Source organism: Copadichromis virginalis, linkage group LG3 (assembly GCF_057382275.1).
Source record: "Copadichromis virginalis isolate Kocher_CV1m ecotype Utaka linkage group LG3, C_Virginalis_male_GT1.1, whole genome shotgun sequence".
Classification (NCBI taxonomy): Eukaryota; Metazoa; Chordata; class Actinopteri; order Cichliformes; family Cichlidae; genus Copadichromis; species Copadichromis virginalis.
Genome location: NC_140620.1, coordinates 14,276,794 through 14,302,329, shown reverse-complemented (window position 1 = coordinate 14,302,329; position 25,536 = coordinate 14,276,794). Strand labels below are relative to the sequence as shown.

General features: G+C 43.4%; 1 protein-coding gene across 1 annotated transcript in view; it reads left to right on the top strand.

The window, feature by feature from the left end:
- LOC146712958 (uncharacterized) overlaps positions 1-25,190 on the top strand; it is a 31,190-nt gene extending 6,000 nt beyond the window's left edge. Inside the window, exons 2-3 of the mRNA XM_085445925.1 lie at positions 22,381-22,490; positions 23,188-25,190. Of these exons, the coding sequence (XP_085302051.1) occupies positions 22,473-22,490; positions 23,188-24,606 (1,437 nt within the window). The 5' untranslated portion in view covers positions 22,381-22,472 and the 3' untranslated portion in view covers positions 24,607-25,190. The remainder of the gene's footprint in view (positions 1-22,380; positions 22,491-23,187) is intronic.
- The last annotated feature ends 346 nt before the right edge of the window (positions 25,191-25,536 follow it).

The window sequence follows — 25,536 nt, the reverse complement described above, 5'->3', positions numbered from 1 at the left end:
GCACTGACCCTTAGCCCCTGCTCATCAGCACATGCTTTCAAAAAGAGCTCCATGTCCTCTGCAAACTGAAAAACAACGAGGAACAAGTCCCTTGCTCCAGTGTCTTCTTCCTCTGACATGTCTCTTAAGACCCTCTGCTGGTCCCCTTGATTTAAGGACAGATATTTTGGCATTGTTACATGTCCACGGAAAAGTGCCTTATTTTGGACAACCCACTGCACAGCAGGACACAGATCTTCAACAACTGCTGGCTCCTGTGTCAGGCAAATGGGGATGAAAACAGTTATTTCTCTGTTGCAGAACAGTTTTTTAACAGTTGTAGGAGCCATAATTGAATGTATTGAATTTTGATGATCACTGGGTTTTTATTTGTTTGGTTGTTATGGGAGTCACGTGGGTGCTAGCGGTGACATAAATGGGCGTTGTCAGTCTGTCATTCATGGGTTTTGATTTTGACAGAGAGGAGGGCTCGGTAGCCGTAATTTTTGTTGACCGCTGCACTACATGTTTCGCTTCGTTTATTAGAGCCTGTGACGTTGTAAGAGTCTGAATCAGGAGCTGATGATATTACTCTGTAAACTCTCAAAGTACTTTAATAAACAAGCAAACAATTCCATCTCTCGCATTATTGCGTAAAGTTGACAGCGCGTCAGGCAAATAGGCAGGCTCCAGCCCCGGCCTGTAGCGACTGTGGAAGTCGCTACAACAGTTATTCAAATGTCACTAACCATGTAATTACACTACTGTTTAAAGTGAATACTGACCTGACTGACTTCCTGGAACTTGCGCTTTTTCAGTCTGAAAATTGGCACGTGTTGTCCTTCAAGCACAGCTTTGGCTTCCTCTCTCCAGTGTGCAAATAGCTTGCCAGAGCTACGAAGAGTAAGGCCACAGTGAGGGCATGTCATTTTCATGGACTTTCCATCAGCTGCAGTTTTATTGAACACAGAGGGTGGAGCATATGAATGTTCTAACAAAGACTCAGAAAATGGTTCAGATACCGAAGACAAAACCTTGGGGGGGGGGGGGGGAGACGGGGCTCCTCGAAGAGTACTGCCGGAGGAATATGGGTCTCCTCGGAGAGTTCAGCGGGGAGCAGTCCTGATAATGGTGGCTGACTTGGCACTGAAGAATGCTGACAAGACAATATATGCCTTGCCATATCCCCACGCCGTATGATTGTAATCTTACAGACAGGGCGGTGAAAGTGTCCTGTTGTCCTGCAAGCCAGCCTGCACCGGCATATCATTTTATCTGTAAGAGAAAAAACAAACAAACAAACAGATGTAATTTAAATGTAGTTGTATAGAATGCAATCAATTTGTCTAACAATCAGATTGTACATGTTAACAAAAACATCCAAGCCAACCTCAATAATGAAAGCAAAATGGTATGGATCACAAAAGTTATGTCAAGAAAAGTGGTGAAAAGTAAATAAAAATATATTTTATAAAAACACTATTTTGGTTGCAGATGAATGCACTGAACTGTACAATATCAACAGCAACTTTTATGTCAACAAAGATACTGCAGAAGTGCTTAAAAAAAGTGCATATTTATAACTATAAAGTATATTTAATACAAACATACCTTTGAAAGGCAAAGCATTTTTTTATATGCACACTTAGATGCTCCTCAATCTTTGCCCTGACAGTAGGGCTGAAAGTGGGGCACAGAGGGCAGTGAAAGAGTCCTCTGCAACACGTGTTGCATTCCTGCAATTCTGGCTTTAAGCCCGAATTCCGGATTGATATGTGCATCTAAAACAGAGAGAGAAACAGATAAACACCATATACACATTTAAGTTAAGGTTTTAGCAGAAATAACAATTTACAGTTGGCATGTAATAGATTTGGGAAGAAAATTCTTGAAAAAAACCCACAAATATTTTACAAGACACTTTAATTTGTGAGACATGTTTCTATTGACATATAACAGTCAATTGAACAGGGGCTAACTAAAATCTGGGCAATAAAAAAGCTGTACAGAAAAGAATGACGAATAGAAGTATTGATAAATATATAAATCTGTTTGTGATGAAATTTACAGTGTTGACGCTAACAGTTTAGATACCTCTGTTTAAAAAGCACTGACTCGACTTTTTAGTCAAGTCGAAGTAAGAAGTACAGGGTCTAAAATATAATTTATGTACAAAATATTGAAGTAATCTTGCGTCCAAAGCACGCGTGCGGGGGGCTGATTTACAAATGTACGCATTACAAAGTACAGATACGCGTGCTAAAATGTGAGAAGTAGAAGTATAAAGAAGTATACAGTAGGCACAAAAAAGTACAGCAGTAAAGTAAAGATACCAGAAAATTCTACTTAAGTACAGTATTGAAGTATTCGTTATTTTGCATCTCTGACGCCAACAATAAATCATACTCTAATGCAAAATGTGTTTTTTGCTTCTTCTCGCCCACAGAAGCCGTTAATCCAGCTCTCTTACTTAAACCAGGCCCAGGAAAAAGCATATCTGTGTGTTTCTCTGCCATGGAGCACGATGAAAAAACATTAAAATAAGGAGGAATGTTTTTGTAACGCAAAAAAAGTGTTTCATAAAGACTTAACCAACCTTTGCGATCAACTTGCATGACTTCCACGGTATCCATGCGTGTTTACGGCTAGTGTGGAGGTCACGTGTTTCCGGTTAGTGTGGAGGTCACGTGTATCCGGTTACTGTGGAGCTCCACAGTGGCTGCAGCCAGGTGCTCTTGTCACTACCCGATCCGTACCGGAAACCCGATCGGTACCCCGCATGTGCGAAAGGTGTCTACTTCCGGTTGAAGCATTTTACGATAGTTACAGGTCAGAGTATCTGTTAAGATGTTAAAAATAACAAGTATCTCTTAACATGTTTCCGATAATGAAACATTTAATATAATGTAGACAAAAATAAAAAAATTAAAAGATAGTGACAGATCGGGTCTACCCGATCCGTACCGCACATGTGCAGGGGTTTTCTTCTTCTTCTGTTCGTTTAATGGCAGTGTACTCCCCAGTGTACGAGGACACCGCCACCTGCTGACTGAGCGAATGAACCCTATTGTAAACTGAATTAGCGTCATTACAAACGTGTGTTAAATTTGATTTAGTGATAATCGAGTGTGTTTATGCTTGTCGGTGTGGAGAGGATTGTTGGAAAAGTGATGATAATGTCCGCTATCACTGTCAATTGCCAGTAAACACTTCATCTGGCTGCTGAATCTTCGCGTGACATATTATAAAGTCTGTATTATTAACTCTGTCATTAGGCACCATTCTTCTTATTTTACGGCGCTGTTGTTCAATCGGGGAACGCTTTCTGTTGAGGAGAAAAGCAAAAATTTGTTGCGGATACGGATTATTCATTGTTTAAATGTCCTGGTAGTCGAAAAGGAGGCAGAGCTGCTGAGAAATGCTAGGAGCTAACTGGGCGCTAACCATATCATTCAAACATATTGAATGTCGCAATGTTGGCAAAGAGAGGAAGTGACGTAAGATTTGCGCATGCGGGGTACCGATCGGGTTTCCGGTACGGATCGGGTAGTGACAAGGGCAATCAGCCTGTAGAATAGGACTTCATAGGGCTTTGGAGTTGACGTCACGCCACAAAGCATTGTGGGAGCGCAGCGTCGTTTTCGGGGTCTACGAATCAAAACAAACACACTGTGTTGGAACGACGACTACAAGAAAGATGCTTAAAAGCAGCTCAAAAGAGAATGGACTGTATAGAGACCGATTGCGTCCAGAGGCGAAGTGGCGGTACTTGCAGAAAATAGCGTGCATTGGAAATGTGGACCCGTATGAAATACGGCCGTGGAGTAGAAACCCTGAAGACCAACCGCTACTGACGTAGCCTGACATATTTTCGGACCTTGTCTGTGGAATCAGCGCGTACAAGTCGTCATTCAAACAAAGGTAAGTCAGCTCGAGTACTGCGAGTGAAACGCGTTTGATTTCCCTGCAAACATTCACATTAGTGCAGCATAAATTCATTCATGAGGGGAAATTACAGTGAGAACATGTGGAGGCTGTTAGATGGATAACATAGTGAGTTCAGTGCATTGATGTGACATTGTCCTGAAGGATTGTTATTCTTTATGGTTAAAGAAATTGCACTATTCATATTTATTATAAATAATCCTAATTACACATCTTGCTTCCATGTTTGTATCCTGTGTCACTAAAAATACATTTTATTTTAGTTTTATACTTTGATCAATGACCTGCAGAATCTCCTTATCATATTAAGTGATTCATAATTGTCACTTTATGCTTTCTCCATCTCTAAAGTGATGACATCCTTGCATTACATACTTTAGGTTCATTTTCTGCTGGCAGGTTTCTGACAGAGAACAGGCAGATTTACACTATAACATGCAGCGTTCTATAGATGGACACATAAAGAAATGAAAAATCACATGTTTGTGCTAACTTTCTAAACACTTTGTTACATTTATGATAAAGTAGATTAAACACATTTACGTCGGCCTTGGCTCATTAGTTCTTGTCTTTAAATGAACTTTGTCTGTGTGTGTTTCAGGTCCTGCACTCTCAAAGACTGAATGAACCAGCATCGCAGCCATGGGTCACTGTGAGCATCACAGGGAAGGTTGAAGTCGCCCACTGCACCTGTATGGCCGGAGTCGCAGAGACCTGCAGCGATGTCGCTGCTCTTCTGTTTAATGTAGAAGCAACAGTGTTGATCTACAGCACAATGACTGTTACAGATTAACCTGCATACTGGGTTTTGCTGGGTAATATGACCAAGATACAGCCAGAGGTTGGCCATAAGATAGACTTCTCCTCTTCAGCTGCCCAAAAAAAGGCTCTTGATCAAAACATAAACAGAACATCTGTAGTGACAGGTAAAAGGAGCCGTCCTCAAAACAGAAAAATCCCACCTGCTACTGTGGAGGAGTTGTCACTGCTATTGGATACTTTGCTGGAACACAGTAAAGCTGTGGGTTGTGGGAATGACCCATAATGTTTTATCTAGGGGTCTAGATTTATGCCTGTAGTGCACTGCCGTGTAAATAATTTGCATTTACTGAATATATACTGACTGAGTCCCACTGTTCAAAAGTTGAATAAAGAAACAAACTAATTTTTGCCTCTTTTTTTTATTTTATTGAAACCACCTTATAGAACATCACATCAGTTACAGTGTAGAATCCATGGCATTTATCAGAATCAGAATACTTTATTCATCCTGAGGGAAATTAGGGGTTACAGCAGGCAGCACGCTAATGGCGCATGCGCACTCACAAAGGAACCTTCTGACCAACTTTACACAAACATCACATTGGGCAGACATGTCAGAAAGGTAGGCTGATAGGAAAAAACAACGAAAATACACTACATGAGGTAAGAGGAGGAGAAAAAAAACTCCACTCAGACTGAGCTCCTAGTGGGAGAACAGTTTGAGAACAGAAAAAACACCTCAGCACAAAAGCACATGACTATCAATACACCATAGAAACACGAGACAAGCAACAGGGGCGGGTAAAGGGTAAGAGAGAGCCGGTGTAGACAGCGCATCCGGTCCTGCAGCATCTGTGCTGGTCCAGTTGACTGCTATCTTCCCCGGTAGGGCACAAGCATCGAAGGCGTTGGAAAGGGAGGGGGGATGAGTGAGTGCTTATCAGTGTAAGTGTGTGTGTGTGCGTGTCCATAGTTTAGCTGAGACAGTGTCCTTCGGCCTATCAGGCTAAGTAAATAGTCTTCCAGCCAATCCAGGTGTCCTTGCATGGGATGGGAAGAATAGCCGTAACACAGTCGTTATCAGGGAGTGATTGTTCGGCTCCAGCCTTGGGCCTGCAGGTGGCGCCGTTATGGGGGTCCGCAATCTCAATGTTGATTTTGTAAATTTCCATGCGAGCAGCCCAGGAGAATTTTTGGCTGCCCTAACACTCCGACACTGGCCTCTCGATCTCCCGTTGGAGAACCACGATCCTCCCCATGATGGTATCAAACTTCTGTTCCATGGTGTTGCCATTCTTTTGATTCTGAGACCTCAAAGCTGCAGTGATCCGTTCCGTGATGTCGTCCAACTGTCGCTCAAGGGTCTCATTTTGAGCAGGCCTCTCTCTGATGTATCCCCCCATACGCTCAATGTTGTTGCTTTGAGCCTTCACAGCAGCTGTAAGCATCTCCAAGGTGTTGACCATATTATGTTCGTTGTGAGAGGTTGCGCCTCATCTCATCTCTTCAATTCCAGCGGGCAGCCTTAGGGGGGTTTGAACAGCCGGTTCCGCTCTGTTATTTCTCCGATAAACCAGGGCCAAGCCAACTCCGATCAGCACGAACCCTGTTATCATGGTTCCGAATAGATAGATATCTTCAGCGTCCTCGATCGACAGTCCCGCCAGACACATGACTCTCCAGTTCTGCCACCCGTCCATCGTATATCCGGCAGGGAAAGTCCCTCCAGGGCACTCGGGCTCTCCCGAGCCCAGACTTCTCGTTGAGAAAAGGGTGTCAATAGCATTCAGAGACCAGTTAATCAAATCCATAATTCTCTTTTAGGTTTTAGAGAACGACCGTGTGAGTCTATTCCAGGGAAAGTAATGCACACGAAACAGACAAGGACATAGAGGCTAAGCAGGGAAGATAAGGGTGAGGAGGAGAGGAGAAAAGTGCGACCGCCTTCGCTGAGAGCCAAAGAAGAAAAATGATTTTATAGTTTACAAATGACAAAATGTTTACACAAAATCACGTGTTTACATGATATCACTCACTACTAACATTACTTTATTTACTGTATCTTTTGAAAAAATACAGCAATTTTAACAGCACAAGACTTAAGAGTATTTAACAGGAGCAGGTTTCATTTTTCCCTGGTTTTATTATCACACTGTTCACCAAAACGCAGCAAACCTTCACCATCTTATTCAGAAGGGTCACCTCTTCACCCTCACATGGAAGAAGTAATCTGATTGGCATGGTGGTATGTTTGAAGCAGGTCCCTTGTGTAGCACTGGAACCCAGTCACGATGTGATTCATCCATTTAATAGGCTGGTTTGCTGCAATAATGCCAAATAATTAGCAACTCTATAAATAGAAGGTAGTTCTGCAAAATCACTCAGTAGAATGTTTGTTGTAATTTGCTATGAGCTCAGAGCGCATAGAACAGGGGTGCTCAATACGTCGATCGCGATCGACCAGTCGATCGCAAAGGTAGTATTGGTAGATCGCATGGCATTAAAAAAATAGATGCCAGCCTATCATCCATCCTGTCACTTGATTGATACAGGGAAGCCAGTCAGATGACATCGGATTTTTTTCTGACGCTTAGGTCGCTGCGCATGTGCGCGAAGTGTAGTAAAACTGACAAGCTAGTCAGCGAGTTAACTCCAATTTTTAGCTCTCGGTTTTTTCTAAACCTAAGAAAGGGTTAAAAATGAGTGAGGGAGCTGGACCAAGTAAGAAGACAAAAACGTATCACTTTCATACGGAATGGGAGGAAGACTTTTTTTTCACGATGTCATTTTCGAAGTGCGTTTGCCTCATCTGCCAGGCTGCCATCGCAATGCCAAAGAAGGGAAATGTGGAGCGGCATTTTCGAACTGTTCACGGAAAATACGACACTACATTCCCGCCGAAAAGCGAGCTAAGAAAGAAAAAGGTGAAGGAACTAAAATCCCAGTTGTCCGGACAGCAGTCATTTTTCACACAACAAACTTCAAAAGCGAAAGCCGCCACCGAAGCATCGTTCCGGGTGAGTCACATCATCGTTAAAAACAAGAAGTCTTTTCAAGATGGAGAGATGGTAAAAGAGGCATTCGTTGAAGCAGCTGACTCATTGTTCCGAGACTTTAAAAATAAGGCAGAAATAACATCTTCGATCAAAGCTCTCCAGCTGTGAAGAAGTACAGTTACACGGCGCTGTGAAGCCATGGCGGAGGATTTAACCCAGCACCTTTGGAAGGACATCGGAGATTGCCAGTGTTTCTCACTGCAGTTGGACGAATCTACGGACGTGAGTGACACAGTTGCAACGAAGATCGCCTGTTCTATTCGCGCCAGATCTCTTCAAAGACGGTTATTTCGTGCACATCTGGAGAAGGCTGACTGCGACCACTCTGAGTTGTTGCTACACACTGACGTGAGGTGGCTTAGTCGAGGGAAATTCCTGCAAAGATTTCGAGAGCTCTGTCCGGAGATTAAGGAGTTTTTCCGTGTAGCTGGACAAGCAGAATACATGCAACTTAATGACGGTCAGTGGCTGTTAGACTTGGCATTTTTAACCGATCTGACAAACATGTTGAATGACCTTAATCTACAGCTGCAAGGAAAAGACAAAACAGTGATCAACATGATCAGCTCAGTTAATGCTTTCAAACGAAAGATGCAACATCTCTCTTTAAAGCTGCAGCGCCATGATTTGATAAACTTTCAAAACCTGGCGTCAGAGCTGGAGATGCAGGGGATGGCCTGTTTGCAACTTGACAGTGCACGCTACACAGAGCAGATTGACAATTGTCTGTCAGAGTTTGACAAACGCTTTCAAGACTTTTCTTTCAAGCCAGTCGCTACCTTCATGTGCTATCCTTTTCGGGAAGATGCTGATGTCGATTCACTCGCATCAAAAATTGCAAAACTATTTCACCTGAACTCTTCTGGAGTGGAAGATGAGATTTTGACACTACAAGCCGACATTGAGCTGAAGTCCAGAGATCATGGACAGTTCTGGAACTTACTCACAGAAGTAAAGTACCCCAACATGAGGAAATGTGCTGCCTCTTTGACTGCATTATTCGGCTCCACTTATTTATGTGAGTCATCATTTTCCCACATGAACATCATTAAGTCCAAGTACCGTTCCACCATGACTGATGAACATTTGGAAGTGTGTTTGAGGCTGGCCGTCAGCAGCTACTGTCCGGACTATGCATCCCTGGCTGATTCAATTCAGTGCAAGTCATCAGAGTAAACTCAGGTAATGACAAAAAATTTACATTGTTAATTGTGTTGTGAAATATTGGATATTGCGGTTATGCATGTATATACATTGTAGATATAAAGAATCCTCAATATATTTATAAATAAGTATATGTTTTGGATTTTTGTAGTGGGTAGATCATGTTGACTTGGTCATTTTATAAGTAGCTCACATGCGGAAAAAGTGTGAGCACCCCTGGCATAGAAAATAAAACTAATAGGCTATAAAGATTATATGAACATATTTAGAACTTACCGGAATGAAAATGTCTGGAGCACCAACAGATATTTGGAGATGGAATAGAACTGCACGTCAGCTCGTCTCACAGCTGCTCTCCAGGCTAGACACCTTCATTTGGTAACATCGATACACGAGCTGCCTCGTGTTGCTTCCAGGTTGGGAAAGAATGAAAAGATAAACCATTTTCAAGCTTATTCTCTTGCCGGTTGTGTGATCGAACATTGCAGCCGACCACACAGCAAATACGAACCATGGCTGTTGTGTGTGACTTCGCTCCCTTTTCACTTGCGCTAGACTCCAAAATGGCGGATCGGGCCAAAATCCTTTCCACGCCCACCCACATGACATCACGCTCCAAAGCCCTATAGGATGATCTCCAGATGCACCTGTATTTTATTTTCTTCCAGCGCAAATACAGACGTCCGATTCTTCACCTGGAAGTAAAAGTCTCCAAAAGGTCGCTACCATAAAAATCTGTGAAATCAGGGAAGTGTGTTCACAGTTTACAGAGTGAGAGACTGTTTGCAGAAAAACACCAACTAATCATTAGCTCAGCATGCTGAGAGAAGCTGAGCGCTCGCTTGCTTGTTCAATTATTTCCATCTCGCTTTGACTGCAGCTGTAACCTGACGTATTCCAGCAGGATTTGTAAAAAGAGTTTTGATATATATATTATTTATAGATATAGATCACAGCCAATCACAGCCGCAGCGTCACGTCCCGTGACTTGTTACGTACAGCACAAGTGCCAAGCCAACATGTGTATTTGTTTGGGAAGCAGCCAGCCACCGTACCGCTCGCTCGGGTAATGGAGAAAATGAGTGTGCCGACTAGAAAAATCAACCGAGCGTGACCGAAGAGAAAACAGATGATGGTTCCAATGCCGGAGAGATTGTCGAATGGAAGAGCCATAGAAGTTCTGTAGTGTGAAGGTATTTCGGCTATTTCAAGTCTGACAAAAACAGAGTAGTGTGCACTGTAAATTGTGCCGAAAGCAAGTCTGGAAATACAATAAACTGGTGCATGCTCAGGCTACGTCCACACGTACCCGGGTATTTTTGAAAACGCAGATTTTTCTATGCGTTTGCACCTTTCGTCCACACGTAAACGGCGTTTTTGGTCACTGAAAACAAAGATTTTTGAAAACTCCATTTTTGCATTTACGTGTGGACTAGAAAAACGGAGAAAACGCAGCGTCAAAGGTGTGCGCATTTTTTGACGTCACACTGTGCGCCACGTTATTGTTCTGGTGAAATGAATTTCTACAATACTGTTAATTGTACTCTCTGCAGTGTTTAAATGCTTACATATACACACAGTTACCGTCCCTCCACACATACGACTCGGTTCTGCTTCTATGCCCCAGCTTTGTTTACTTTTTCCCACCGAGGCTTCTAGACTTCTGATTGGCCAACATTTCTGCACGGTTAGGAATCTAGCTCCACCTGCTGCTTTGGCATGTTCATAGCAGCGTTTTCCTTCATTTCTGCCTTTATGTGTGGACGGGATTATTTTTTAAAACGAAAACGGAAAATCTCAGTTTTCTTTTTTTTTTTTTTTTTTTTTTTCTTAAGTGACATCAGAAACAGCAGCATGTGACATCACGTGATGGCGGAGCTTCAGTTCATCCTTTGTCATCTTTTTTTTATTTTTTATTTATTTTTTTATAGGACAGGGGGAAAGAATGAAAGAAAGAGGGGGAGAGAAAGAAAGAAAACCAAAGGGGAGAAGAGATGGTGAGAAGGGGGGGAAGAGAGAAAAAAAAACAAACAACAAAAAAAACTCCTGGGTCACCTGTATGGAGAAAAACAAACAAACAGAGGAGACAGCAAACAACAAAGAGCAACATAATAATAGAAAAAAAAGGCACCATCACAATAAACTAGCTAGTCATAGATATCAATAGTTACTAAATAATAGACGATATTGTTCAGCATGCAAGATAGACAGCGCACAGTGTGCTTTGAGGCAGCAGCCAAGAAAGCTTTAGTCCGCGTCTGTGAATACCCATGTGTACACCTGTGTGCATACCTGTGTGGATCAGCATGCTTGCATTCCAAAGGTTTCTCCATGTAATGATCTGCTAGGGAGTGTGGGGAGCCACAGCCCTGTCCTTTATGGGATCAAGCGGGTATGGAGGCGATCAAAACTCCAGACATCCAGAGGCCCCCAGAACACAAGAGACCAAGGAAGACCCACAGAGGGGCCGCTGCGCCACTGTCCCAGTAAGAGCTAAGGAGAGTCCCAGATGAGGGCTCATTCAGCAGCCGCGGAGCAGAAGCCAGGGGGAGTTGCAGTGATGCGCCCGTGGGCTCCGCCGGCAGCCAGCTGTGCCTGAGTGACCGAGCCCCAGGCCGAGAGGCCGGGGGCACCCCACCTCCGAAATGGCCCGAGCGAGCCCCAAGGAGTGAGCCGGTGTGTACCCGGACGCCCACCCCCAGATACAAAGAACCACCAACGCACCGACACCTGAGGGAGTCCGCCACCGGCAGGGGAAGTGGTGGTGGGTGGAGATAGGCCTCCAAACCTTGGAAGGCCCGAGATGTCCCCAGAGAGGTGGCGTCTGATACCCAACCTGACATATAAATACAAACATACAGGCACACACAGACACAAACATCCATTCCCACCCTCATGCTCTCATGTGCACTTCACACTCAACCGACGTGGAGACAAATATAAAGAGACACTGTATACGCGATCACACTCCCCAAGCGTACTCTACAAACCGGGTCTAGGTACCCCTGCCCCTGGAGGGGGGAACTGCACCCAGACCCAGGTGGTGTTACCCTTTTCCCTGCGATGTGAAAGGGGCAGACCGCCCCGACTCCGCAGCAGCAAGGAGGCCCCACACCCCAGACCGCAGCCGGACGGCCAACTCCTCCTAGCCCCCCCCGCTCCAGCAGGCCGCAGAGAACGGGGGTGAGAGAAGACTCCAAACCTCCCTCCACCCGCTCATAGTAGTGTTGACGCATGTGTGTTCTAAGGTGCAATTAAAACCCAGGAGGGCATAGAGCTACCTGCCAGAGAGCAGCAGGTAAGTGCATAGTCCCTCCTGTTAGCCCTCAATGTCTACATGTATTTAAAATTGAGAGGTGGGCAACGATGCCAGGGGTGAGGTGTACACCCTGATGGTAACTTGGACTCCGTGTATTGTGCCCACCCCCAAGATCCTATATGTATGTGTAATGAGGGTGTGAGTAATGTGAATGTCTAAGTTGTGGGATAAAATTGAGGCAGAGGCAGCCAGAAGGGGACAGGGGGGGGGGGGGGGGTAGCCTCCTCTGCATCCTGGTGACATACCCCTACTCCAGGGCCCTGCATGTGTGGGTGGTTGTGGTGGAGCGGGAGGAGGGAGGCAGCTGGAGATGGGGAGGGAAGGAAGGGAGGGGCAGTGACCCCTCCCTGGGGCCAGCTCCCCCGCTGACCCCAGTAGGCACTCCCACACTCCGCGACCCGCCAGGGAAAAGGGGGCCCAGGCCCATCCAGACCGGGGCCCAGTGCAGCAGCGCCCCCCGGCCCCACAGAGCCCGGGACAGTCCACCCAACCCCACCACAGAGAAAACTGCACCCACCCCACCATCCACTCATCATCCAGACTACATGAGACAATAGACGCCCAGGCTGAGATCTTCCTCCACCTCTCCTGTATCTCCCCCTCCTGCAGAGAGTTCCTGAGGGGAGGAAAGCTCCTGCAAGGTGTAACAATCTCCCCCACCGGTTGAAGAGCCCCACAGGCGACTCGACACACCGGCGGCACCCTGCGCCAGGGATGGGCTCCCATGCACCCATCCGCCCACAACCCCGGCAACACACAAACCAGGACCCAAGGCCCCGAGGCCCAGCCAGGGCCCCGGCCCAGAGATGGAGCGCCCCCAGACCCTCACGCCCATCCCGGACCCACCCAGGGGCAGACAGGCTACCAGGTCAGTAACCCACGTCCATCATCACAGACCCTCCCCTAGCCCCGCTGCACGCAGCCACGAGGAAATGGTCAGAAAAGAGCCCCCAACCGGACATGACCGCTACCCCGGGTTGAGCCCCCCAAGGAAGATGCCTCCGGGGAACCCCCCGACGCCCTAAGTCTGTCCCTGCCCCCACACCAATCACAACATTGAAGGCGGGACCAAACTATGACCCCCCCACCCCCACTAGGTGATGGAGCCGATCAAAGGAGCCAGAGCAATTGATCTGATGTGGTGGCCGAGGCTGTATCAAAACTAATGTAATCTAATAGATAATTTCTATATTGGTTAGAATTAAGATTGTTTTTATTTTTCCAGTTCATGAGGACAGTTTTCTTGGCTATGCATAGGGCAGTGAAAACCATATGGGCTATATTGTTTTCTGAAGTGACATTATCTAAGCTGCCCAACAAACACACTAAGGGGGAAGTTGGAATGTTACATTTCAGACACTTTGATAAGTCTTCACATATCTCGTGCCAAAACTTCTGCACTGGTGGACAGAACCAAAGAGCGTGAATGTAATTGTCTGGTGTATTGTTTTGACAGTGTGAGCAGTTGTTGGAAGATGTAAAGCCCATCTTGAACATCCGATGACCTGTATAGTGTACTCTATGTAGTATTTTGTATTGTATTAATTGCAGACTGGGATTTTTAATCAATTTAAAAGTTTTTAAGCATACCTGAGACCAGAAGTTTTGGTCTAAACTGACTAATAAATCTGCTTCCCACTTTGCAATAGGAAGGGATATTGATTCATCTAATTTAGAAAGTGTTCTATATATTTTAGATAATAATTTGGGGGATTTAAGAGTAAGGAAATGTGCCACACTTGGTGGTGTTTGTAATTCAACTTCACTGAGGTTAAATTTCTTTTTTATAATGGATTTAATTTGTTGATATTCTAAAAAAAATTTCTTGTTGATCCCATATTGTGCAACTAGTCTGTCAAATGGGATCAATTCTGTTCCCTCCAATATATGTTCTAAGTATTTAATTCCTTTACAACTCCATTCTGGGAAGTTAATCATATTATTGTTTTGTAATATGTCAGGGTTATACCAGATAGGAGTACGTTTGCATGGGATTAGTGAAGACTCCGATATTTTTAGAAACTCCCACCATGCTGTCAGAGAGGAGCTGATGTTGATACTTTTAAAGCATTCATGTCTTTTGATGTTTGAGCTAATAAATGGTAGGTCTGAAATCTCTAGATCCTTGCATAGTGCCTGTTCAACATCTAGCCAGGGCTCATCTAGGAAGGTATGTTTTGACCATTCTGAGATGAACTGAAGCCTGTTGGCTAAGAAGTATTGGTGAAAATTAGGCAGATCTAATCCTCCTCTATCCTTGGTTCTTTGTAGCGTTTTTAAGCTGATACGCGGGGGTTTATCTTTCCAAAGGAATTTGGAAATATATGAATCCAGAGATCTGAACCAATCTTGTGATGGTTTGTTAGGGATCATCAAAAATAAGTAATTTATTTTTGGCAAGATCATCATTTTTATAGTGGCGACCCTTCCTATGAGTGATATGGGTAAAGATTTCCATCTAGTCAGATCGCCTTCTACTTTCTTTAGAAGTGGGATGTGATTTAATTTAGTTAAGTCTGAAAGCTTAGGAGAAACATTAATACCTAAATATTTAATATTTCCTGATTGCAGTGGGGCAGAGGAAGAATTATGGAAGGAGCAGTTAATGGGGAGAACTGTAGATTTTGGCCAGTTAATTGAATAATCTGAAACTCTTGAAAACCAGTTTATTAGAGTAATGACCTCAGAGAGGTTGGTTTGTGTGTTTTGCAGAAAAAGCAACACATCATCCGCATAGAGACTGATTTTATGTTCTATGTTCTTACATTTTATGCCCTTAATTGTTGTAGCCTGTCTAAATGCTGCTCCTAGAGGTTCGATAAAAATTGCAAAAAGTGAAGGGGAGAGTGGGCATCCCTGCCTGGTGCCCCTCAGGAGACAGAAGCTGGAGGATGTCTGGTCATTTGTTCTGATACGAGCTGTTGGGGAATTGTATAATATTCTTATCCAGTTTATAAAAGAGTTTCCGAAACCAAATTTGTGTAAAGTTGCGAATAAAAATTTCCAGTTAACTCTGTCAAATGCTTTTTCTGCATCTAGAGATAATATTATGGTTTCAATGTTTTTATTGTATGAGTAGTCTATTAAATTAAGTAATCTACGAGTGTTTGTTGAGGAGTGCCGACCTTTTATGAAACCAGTTTGGTCAGGGTGAATTAAGAGGGGGGTTATTTTCTCTAATCTCTTTGAGAGAGCTTTGCAGATTATTTTAAGGTCTACATTTAAAAGAGAAATTGGACGATAGCTTGAGGGAAATAAAGGGTCTTTGCCTGGTTTTAGCAGGAGACTAATGTTGGCAGAGTTCATATTTGGTGGTAGTCTGCCATTTTCCTCGATTTCCTGCAACATTCCGTGGAATACTGGTGCCAGAATTGTCCAGAATTCTTTGTAGAATTCTGCAGGGAAGCCGTCTGGACCTGGAGCCTTATTATTGGGCATACTTATCAGGGCTTCCTGGAATTCACTTGGTGTCAGTGGCGAATCCAGTTCCATTGCTTGACTGTCTAGTAATTTTGGGAGATTTACATTGTCAAGAAACCGATCAATTTCATTTTTAGATGGGTTTATTTGTGGTAAGTATAAAGTTTCATAGAAATCCCTAAAAATGTTGTTTATTCTTCCAGGGTCATATATTGTGTTCCCCGATAAATCTTTAGCAGCACATATAGTTGTTTTTTCTTTATTTATTTTTAACTGGTTAGCTAGAAATCGACCTGATTTGTTACTGTGTTCAAAATTCTGCAAGCGAAGTCTTTGTATAAGGAATTGTGTTTTTTTATTAATAGTTTCATTTAATTCTAGTTTTGTCTTCCATATTTTGTTCAATGTTTCCTGATCTTGGTTGCACGCGTAGGCTTCTTCTAGTGATTTGATGGTTTTTTCTAATTCCTGAATGTTTTTGTTTTCTTCTTTCTTTTTGTGTGATGAGAAAGAAATTATTTTACCTCTCATCACAGCTTTTCCTGCTTCCCATAGAACAGACGCAGATATTCCGGGGGTGTCATTAAAGTCTAAGTATGAAGTCCATTCCTTTTTAAAATATTTAATAAAGTCTTCATCTTTAAGCAGTGATGTATTAAATCTCCAGTTTAGAAATTATTTTACCTCTCATCACAGCTTTTCCTGCTTCCCATAGAACAGACGCAGATATTCCGGGGGTGTCATTAAAGTCTAAGTATGAAGTCCATTCCTTTTTAAAATATTTAATAAAGTCTTCATCTTTAAGCAGTGATGTATTAAATCTCCAGTTTTTACTTGGCGTAGTATTATTCTTGTGCATTAGTTTTAAAGATACAGGAGCATGATCACTGATAGCTATAGGATGAATCTCAGTGTCTGAAATGTCACTCAGCAGTGAGCTGCTGACCAAAAAATAATCCAGACGAGAGTAAGAGTGATGAACATGCGAGAAAAAAGTATATTCCTTACTGTTGGGGTGAAGGGAGCGCCATGCATCGCGAAGGCCAAAGTCGCTCATATACTGTTTGATTATATTTGTGGATTGCCAATTGCGCTGAGTTCCTGTTGTGTTGAGCCTATCCATTTCTTCATTTAGTCCAAGGTTGAGGTCACCGCCAAGAATGAGTGCGCAATCGAGGTGTTCATAGAGTGCACTAAAAAATCCGTGGAAGAATGAGGGTTCATCAACATTTGGACCATATATACTTACAATACATAGTTTTTTGTTCAATATTGATAGTTTAATAATTAGAAATCTACCCTCTGGATCTATAACTGTATCGAGTACTGTAAAATTAACATTTTTATGTATTAAAATTGCTACTCCCCGTTGTCTAGAATTATAACAGGCTGCAAACACGTTAGGAAACTCAGGTGTTTTAAGTTCGTTTAAACCTGTGACAGGTCTGTAATAAAACAACATCTGCCTGTAGTTTTTTAAGCTGGTTAAATATCTTTAACCTCTTTCCTCTGGTGCCAGCTCCATTTACATTCCATGTGTTACGACTGTGACCGTAATTGTGTGTGGATTTGAGTGTCCAGGTGCTCCTCCAGGATTGGTGCATCCAGGGTGGATGGCTCACACTGATTGGCTGAGGACTGGGAGGCAGCGGATAAGAAGAGACCGCCAGGGACTGCCCAGTCATTCATCCTCGGCCCAACCCAGCCGGCAGACCGGTCACTGTGTCAAAGTCTTATGTAATGTAAGAGCATGTAAGGGTGGACCGCCTTTTTGGTTGATCAGTTTTCTCCTGTTTTTGTTAGGTAGGGAGGAAAGTGATTGTCGTTTTGTTTAGTTCCTTTGAGTAGGTAAGTTTCGTTTATTCCTGAGATAGGCTACTTTTGTTTGTTGTTTTGGCCTTGGGTTCACCCTGAAGTTATGATATGCTCCCTTCCTTTGTTTAACTGCACTTATTGTAAATAAATCACTGTCACTAAAAATTAAGTGTGTGACGTGCTGCTTGGGGTTGGACGGGGATGGATCACCCTTTATGTTGTGGTCTGGCCGCGCCTAGACGGGCCATAACATAATTGGGGGCTCGTCCGGGAATGCCTCAGAATGCCCATAATTGTGTGTGTATGTCTAATGATGTACGCTGGGTGTTTCGTTTAGATAGGTGGAGAGAGTGTGGAAACATCCCTTGTTTGCAAATAGAAAGAGAGGGAGAGGGAAAAAAAGTGTGGTGAGAGGCTCCATAAGTCTGACTATGTGTGAATATTCACTAATATGAACAAGCGTGGCTTGCTTATGTGTCCTGCAAGTCTGTGCGTGCTGTGAGGCTGTTGTGAATGTGCTGCCGTTGAGCGGATGTGTTTGCGTGATCGTGGTGTGAAAATATGGAGAAATAGAGGGTGTTTGTTTGTAGGTGAGTGGGGAAGTAGGTGATCACAGCAGTGAAAGACAAGAAAAAGAAAGAAACCACATGAACTGTGAGCAACAACAACAAAAAAAGAAACGAAACGGAAACATTCCAATTAAAGTAATGACGGAGGGTGACGGTGTTATATCTGCTATGATATCATATTGATATTACTAGGTTAAACAAATGTTAAAGGAAAAAGTGTGAGTGAATAAGAAAAGAGTGTAGCGGTTTCTTATCTGGAGTGCAGTCAGTATAACCACGGTGTGGTGCCGGGGTCGCGGTACAGCTGTCCGTCCACGTAGAGCCGGTCCACAGCGATGACAGCACGGGAGCCTTTCTGGATAAAGCTACGTCGAACTGGGAACAGGACCTTGCGTCGTTCCAGGATCTCTTTGGGGAACTGGTCGTTCACGCTGAAGTCCGTTCCTTTCAGCTCTCTGCCGCGACTCTTCACCTGTTCCTTTTGCTTGAATTGCCCGAATTTGGCCACGATAGGCCCGTGGTCTCCCAGTCCGCGACCGAACGCCCCCCAAGCAATGTACTCTATCGAAGTCGATGTTCTTTACGGTGTCCTCCGGCAGCTTCAGGTGGATTTTGATGAAGCTTTTCACCGTTGCCTCCGCGTCCTCTCCGGTAGATTCTGGAATACCAGAAAACACAAGATTATCTCTCATGCTACGGGCTTGTAGATCGATAACGGACTCTTTTATTTTTTTATTTTCAATGTTTAGCTGGGTCACGTTATCGGTGAGAGATTTGACTGACTCCCGTAGCGTGGCATTTTCAGCGGCAAGCGTTTCCACCTGCTGCTGGCTGAATTCCAGGGATTCTCTCAGAGATTTAAATTCCCGGTGTAAAATCTCCACCAGGGCCAGCCTCGCATCGAAACTGGACAATCGCTTGTCGATTGACTCCAGGATGTCTGCGATGTCTTTGCCGGCAGGCGATGTTGTACCGGGGGATTCTGCCGGGCGACATCTCTTCGATGACGGCGTCTCAATTTTGGTCGGGGAGAATGTACTCTGGGCCTTCCTCATTACTAAATCTTGAAAACAGCGGTCGATGTAATCTTGGAGAGCGTCTAAACTCTCCCCGTTGTCCTCCAGGGTGTTAGAGATGACAGAACAGATGTTGTTAGTTATATGACAATCGATTAGTATATTTGGTAATATTGAAGCTTGAAAAACCTTTGTTAAAGTCTAAGCTACCATTTGCTTTTGCTTTTTTTTAAATTCCGCCAACTCTCCGGCGTCTGACGTCACCTACAACATGGGTCGCTTACCTTACTCGTCACTTCCGTCACTTACCTCCTCTCCCTCGTTTTTTTTGAAAATCTCAGTTTTCAAAAACACCCGTGTACGTGTTGACGTAGCCTCAGTCTCTGACTGGAAGCGCTAATTCGTCATTCGGCTTTTGTCAGACTAAAGTAACTGTTAAAACTGTTTGAAAAGCTAAGCTATACAACAAGGAGAGATTGAGAATTTCCTTTTAGCTCTCAGTTTATTTGATATTGACAAAAGTTAGTCAATTTTGTCTGTTCTTCTGTAAAACAAACTAAGATTTATTTTTAGAATTAATATTTTGTTTCTAAGTGGAATTGACAGTTTAGTAGTCTGTTTCGTTTGTTCTATTTTGAAACTTAAACGCTTTAGCGGCTGCCTTTTGTGTAGTTTGCAATATTTGCCTTTATTTATCTGAGAAAGTCTCATGTTCCTTAAGTACATCTACCCTGTTGAACTTATTATGGGAAATAAATATTTAAATCAAAACAAGCTGCTGATTATTTCACATTTTACTTGTGAGCAAAGGCACATTTAAAACACTTAAACCCCCGGAGAGCAGCCATTTGGCTTTTCTACCTTTAAAACCCGGAGAGCAGCCAAATGGCTTTTAGCTAGGCTTTAGCTTCAGCCAAGTGGAAGCTAAATTGGCTAGTCATCCATATGTATATTAGGTTGTTACCTGGGAATTCTGGAGGGAGGGGAGTGGGGGTGTGTGAATGAGGGGGTGGGGGAGCTGCTAAAAGCTGTGAACTTCCTTTTGTGTTTCATCGTCCTTTGTTGCTGAGATTTATTGATAAAAACAGTACAAAAAACCAACCATTTGTACACATATTTACAAATAATAATAAAAAGTGAGTGAGTACATTTCAACATTTTCAGCAATCACTCACAATCTTGGCACTGCCATGGTATCTGTAGTCTGCATTTACCACATGTGTATCTGTTGCAGTGAACACATCGCACAGTGGCATGATTGTTCTTGCATTTGTGTTTGACCTGACATATGACTCTTTTTCCAGGGCTAGGTGTGGAGGGTTGTGTCCAAAGCAACTGTTCTTTTCTTGCCTTCTTCGCAGCTACATGAGAGTGAGCCAACTCTCTTGCAAGCTCCACCAGGAAGTCCACCCGTCTTTCCTTCATCCCGGTGCATGCTTGATACAGCACATGTGCATTCAGTGCTGCCATGTCAATCATGTTATAAAACACGGCAACTGGCAACAACCTAATATACATATGGATGACTAGCCAATTTAGCTTCCACTTGGCTGAAGCTAAAGCCTAGCTAAAAGCCATTTGGCTGCTCTCCGGGTTTTAAAGGTAGAAAGGTAGAAGCCTGGGACTCCAATTAAATCTTACAAATATAGTTATTTGGCTTATATCGTGATATATATCCATATTGCCTAAAATGAAAAAAACATATCGTGATATGAAAAAATCTCATATCGCCCAGCTCTAACTTCAACTGTGAGAGAAAGAATGTGAAAAAAAAAATCCATGAATTCACATGGTAGGATTTGTAAAGAATTTATTCGTAAATCAGGGTGGATAAGTATTTGGTCAATAACAAAACTACAACTCAATACTTTGTAACATAACCTTTGTTGGCAATAACAGAGGTCAAACGTTTACTATAGGTCTTTACCAGGTTTGCACACACAGTAGCTGGTATTTTGGCCCATTCCTCCATGCAGATCTTCTCGAGAGCAGTGATGTTTTGGGGCTGTCGCCGAGCAACACGGACTTTCAACTCCCGCCACAGATTTTCTATGGGGTTGAGGTCTGGAGACTGGCTAGGCCACTCCAGGACTTTCAAATGCTTCTGACGGAGCCACTCCTTTGTTGCCCGGGCGGTGTGTTTTGGATCATTGTCATGTTGGAAGACCCAGCCTTGTTTCATCTTCAAAGTTCTCACTGATGGAAGGAGGTTTTGGCTCAAAATCTCACTATACATGGCCCCATTCATTCTGTCCTTAACACGGATCAGTCGTCCTGTCCCCTTGGCAGAAAAACAGCCCCATAGCATGATGTTTCCACCCCCATGCTTCACAGTAGGTATGGTGTTCTTGGGATGCAACTCAGTATTCTTCGTCCTCCAAACACGACGAGTTGAGTTTATACCAAAAAGTTCTACTTTGGTTTCATCTGACCACATGACATTCTCCCAATCCTCTGCTGTATCATCCATGTGCTCTCTGGCAAACTTCAGACAGGCCTGGACATGCACTGGCTTCAGCAGCGGAACACGTCTGGCACTGCGGGATTTGATTCCCTGCCGTTGTAGTGTGTTACTGATGGTGACCTTTGTTACTTTGGTCCCAGCTCTCTGCAGGTCATTCACCAGGTCCCCCCATGTGGTTCTGGAATCTTTGCTCACCGTTCTCATGATCATTTTGACCCCACGGGATGAGATCTTGCGTCGAGCCCCAGATCGTGGGAGATTATCAGTGGTCTTGTATGTCTTCCATTTTCTGATGATTGCTCCCACAGTTGATTTTTTCACACCAAGCTGCTTGCCTATTGTAGATTCACTCTTCCCAGTCTGGTGCAGGTCTACAATACTTTTCCTGGTGTCCTTCGAAAGCTCTTTGGTCTTGGCCATGGCGGAGTTTGGAGTCTGACTGTTTGAGGCTGTGGACAGGTGTCTTTTATACAGATGATGAGTTCAAACAGGTGCCATTCATACAGGTAACGAGTGGGGGACAGAAAAGCGTCTTACAGAAGACGTTACAGGTCTGTGAGAGCCAGAGATTTTCCATGTTTGAGGTGACCAAATACTTATTTTCCACCCTGATTTACAAATAAATTCTTTACAAATCCTACCATGTGAATTCATGGATTTATTTTTCACATTCTGTCTCTCACAGTTGAAGTGTACCTCTGGTGAAAATTACTGACCTCTGCCATCATTTTAAGTGGGGGAACTTGCACAATCGGTGGCTGACTAAATACTTTTTTGCCCCACTGTATTTGTGTACATGACAGCATTGCTGTCCAGCATTGTGTTTATCAAAACTCTTTTTTACAAATCCTGCTGTGTGTGTGTCCCCCAGGTGATTAACAGGAGGAGAAGAGTCTGGTGGTGCAACGGAGGAACAATTTCATCCATTTGGACTCAGCTCAGCCACTACAGAGGAAACAATCAATGACTTCAACACAAAAGGTGAGAAAAATATCACAGTTACAATTAGGGATGCACCGATACCGATACTGGTATCGGGTATCGGGCCGATACTGTAAAATGTGTGTGTACTCATACTCGTAAAAGTTAAGCGATACCATGAACCGATAATAATGTAGCCCGGATGGGAATTTGGGAGTAGATACTCATAATTCCCATGGACTTAAACGCCACGGTAACATAAGGTGTTCACAGTTGATGTTATGTGATGTAACTGTACCCAGAATGTAATTTGCCCTGTAATATGTCACAAGGTAAATACAGGTAATTAGAGCAATCAAACATTTATGTTAATCATAAAGTATTATTTTATGGTATGTAACTCTGAATGGAGTTTAAATATTGTTCAGAGTTCTAATTTCTTGTAACAGAAGTTACAAGAAAATACAAAGATCATATTTTATAAGCACACATTGAAACAACAATATCATCAGTTGAACTTGAAATTTCTTATGCGTAAAAGATTTTCTCTGCTGATCAATATTTCTTCAATAATGTCATTTTCATTACAACTCTCATTGTAGCACATCATTGTAATGTGATACTGCCACCAGAAGGTGGTGGAAACACACCAACAATGTGTTTGTTGACATGTTTGATTCAACCAATGGAGGGAGTTTCAGTTTGTTCCACGACTGCATTTCACTCATTGCCTCTGTTTGTATCTCTGTCACTGCAGGACCAACATGGAGCGAAAAGTCAGCGCTCTCAGGAGGCCGACAAACCTCACAGAAGAAAAGGAGAGAAAACCTACAGCTGTGATGAGTGTGGAAAGTCTTTTACCTGGGCTGGATACTTAAAAAGACACCAAGTCATCCACAGTGGAGTTAAACCTTACAGCTGTGACTTGTGTGGAAAGTCTTTTACCCAGGCTGGACACCTAAAAACACACCAAGTCATCCACAGTGGAGTTAAACCTTACAGCTGTGACTTGTGTGGAAAGTCTTTTACCCTGGGTGGAAGCCTAAAAACACACCAACTCATCCACAGTGGAGTTAAACCTTACAGCTGTGACTTGTGTGGAAAGTCTTTTACCCTGGCTGGAAGCCTAAAAACACACCAACTCATCCACAGTGGATTTAAACCTTACAGCTGTGACTTGTGTGGAAAGTCTTTTACCCTGGCTGGAAACCTAAAAACACACCAACTCATCCACAGTGGAGTTAAACCTTACAGCTGTGACTTGTGTGGAAAGTCTTTTACCGAGGCTGGAAGCTTGAAAAAACACCAACTCATCCACAGTGGAGTTAAACCTTACAGCTGTGACTTGTGTGGAAAGTCTTTTACCGAGGCTGGAGACTTGAAAAAACACCAAGTCATCCACAGTGGAGTTAAACCTTACAGCTGTGACTTGTGTGGAAAGTCTTTTACCCAGGCTGGAGACTTGAAAAAACACCAACTCATCCACAGTGGAGTTAAACCTTACAGCTGTGACTTGTGTGGAAAGTCTTTTACCCAGGCTGGACACTTGAAAAAACACCAACTCATCCACAGTGGAGTTAAACCTTACAGCTGTGACTTGTGTGGAAAGTCTTTTACCCAGGCTGGAACCTTAAAAAGACACCAACTCATCCACAGTGGATTTAAACCTTACAGCTGTGACTTGTGTGGAAAGTCTTTTACCCTGGCTGGACACTTGAAAAAACACCAACTCATCCACAGTGGATTTAAACCTTACAGCTGTGACTTGTGTGGAAAGTCTTTTACCCAGGCTGGACACTTGAAAAAACACCAACTCATCCACAGTGGAGTTAAACCTTACAGCTGTGAGTTGTGTGGAAAGTCTTTTACCCAGGCTGGACACTTGAAAAAACACCAACTCATCCACAGTGGAGTTAAACCTTACAGCTGTGAGTTGTGTGGAAAGTCTTTTACCCAGTCTGGAACCTTAAAAAAACACCAAGTCATCCACAGTGGAGTTAAACCTTACAGCTGTGACTTGTGTGGAAAGTCTTTTACCCAGGCTGGAACCTTAAAAAAACACCAACTCATCCACAGTGGACTTAAAGCACACAACTGTGAGTTGTGTGGTAAGGCTTTTGCTCTAAATAGCGACTTACACAGGCATCTAGTTTCCCACTCTGGAATTAAGGCGTAGAGCTGCGTTTTTTTTGGAAAAAGTTTCAGTGACAAACGGTATCGAAATATTCACCTACGGATTCACACTGGAATTGATGTTTCCTGCTGTGATCAGTGTGGGAAACTGTTTGCAACAGATGCACAGTTACAACAACACATTGAGGAGAGACCTTATAAATGTGACCTGTGTGAGAAGACTTTTAAAGCTCCAAATCAGCTGAAAAAACACCAACAGATCCACTCCAGAAAGTAACTCTAGAAGTGCAGTTACTGTGAGGATGTATTGATTTTTTTATCTTGTAATTTTAACCTGATTGTTTGGAAAAAGTCTGATCAGTAAACTTATGGAGTTATACTGAATGAACTGTTTGGAAAAATGAAGAAGTAACCTGAGTTTTATAGTGTAAACAGTAAAATGTAATTGGACGTTGGCAGAGATGCTTTTTATTTCAGGCGACGTTCAGCATAAAAACGTTGAAGGAATTCCCTGACATACAATGTCTTTGTTTAGGAGTGGAGCGAAGCACACTGATCCATTTCTCAACCCTGTCGTCACTGTGGTGGTGGGAAAGCGTTTCTCTTTAACCTTTGTGGAAAAACCTCCAATCACGAACGGGACCTAAAACCACATCAACGTAGCCACACTGGAGACAAAATGAACTACTGCAAAGAATGTGGGAGAGGCTTCCACACACCAAGTACATTAAAAATACATGACCTCTTCCACAGTGTGGTCAAAAAGCACATCTGTGACCAGTGTGGGTCATCCTTCACCACTGCAGGAGGGACACCATACAAGTGCAGACACTGTGACAACAGCTTCTCACAATCAGGTCATCGTAACAAACATGAACGTACACACATGGAAGTGAACTTCAGCTGTGACCAGTGTGACAAGAGCTTCAGGAATCTCAGTTCATACTCCGAACACAAACGATCCCACACTGTA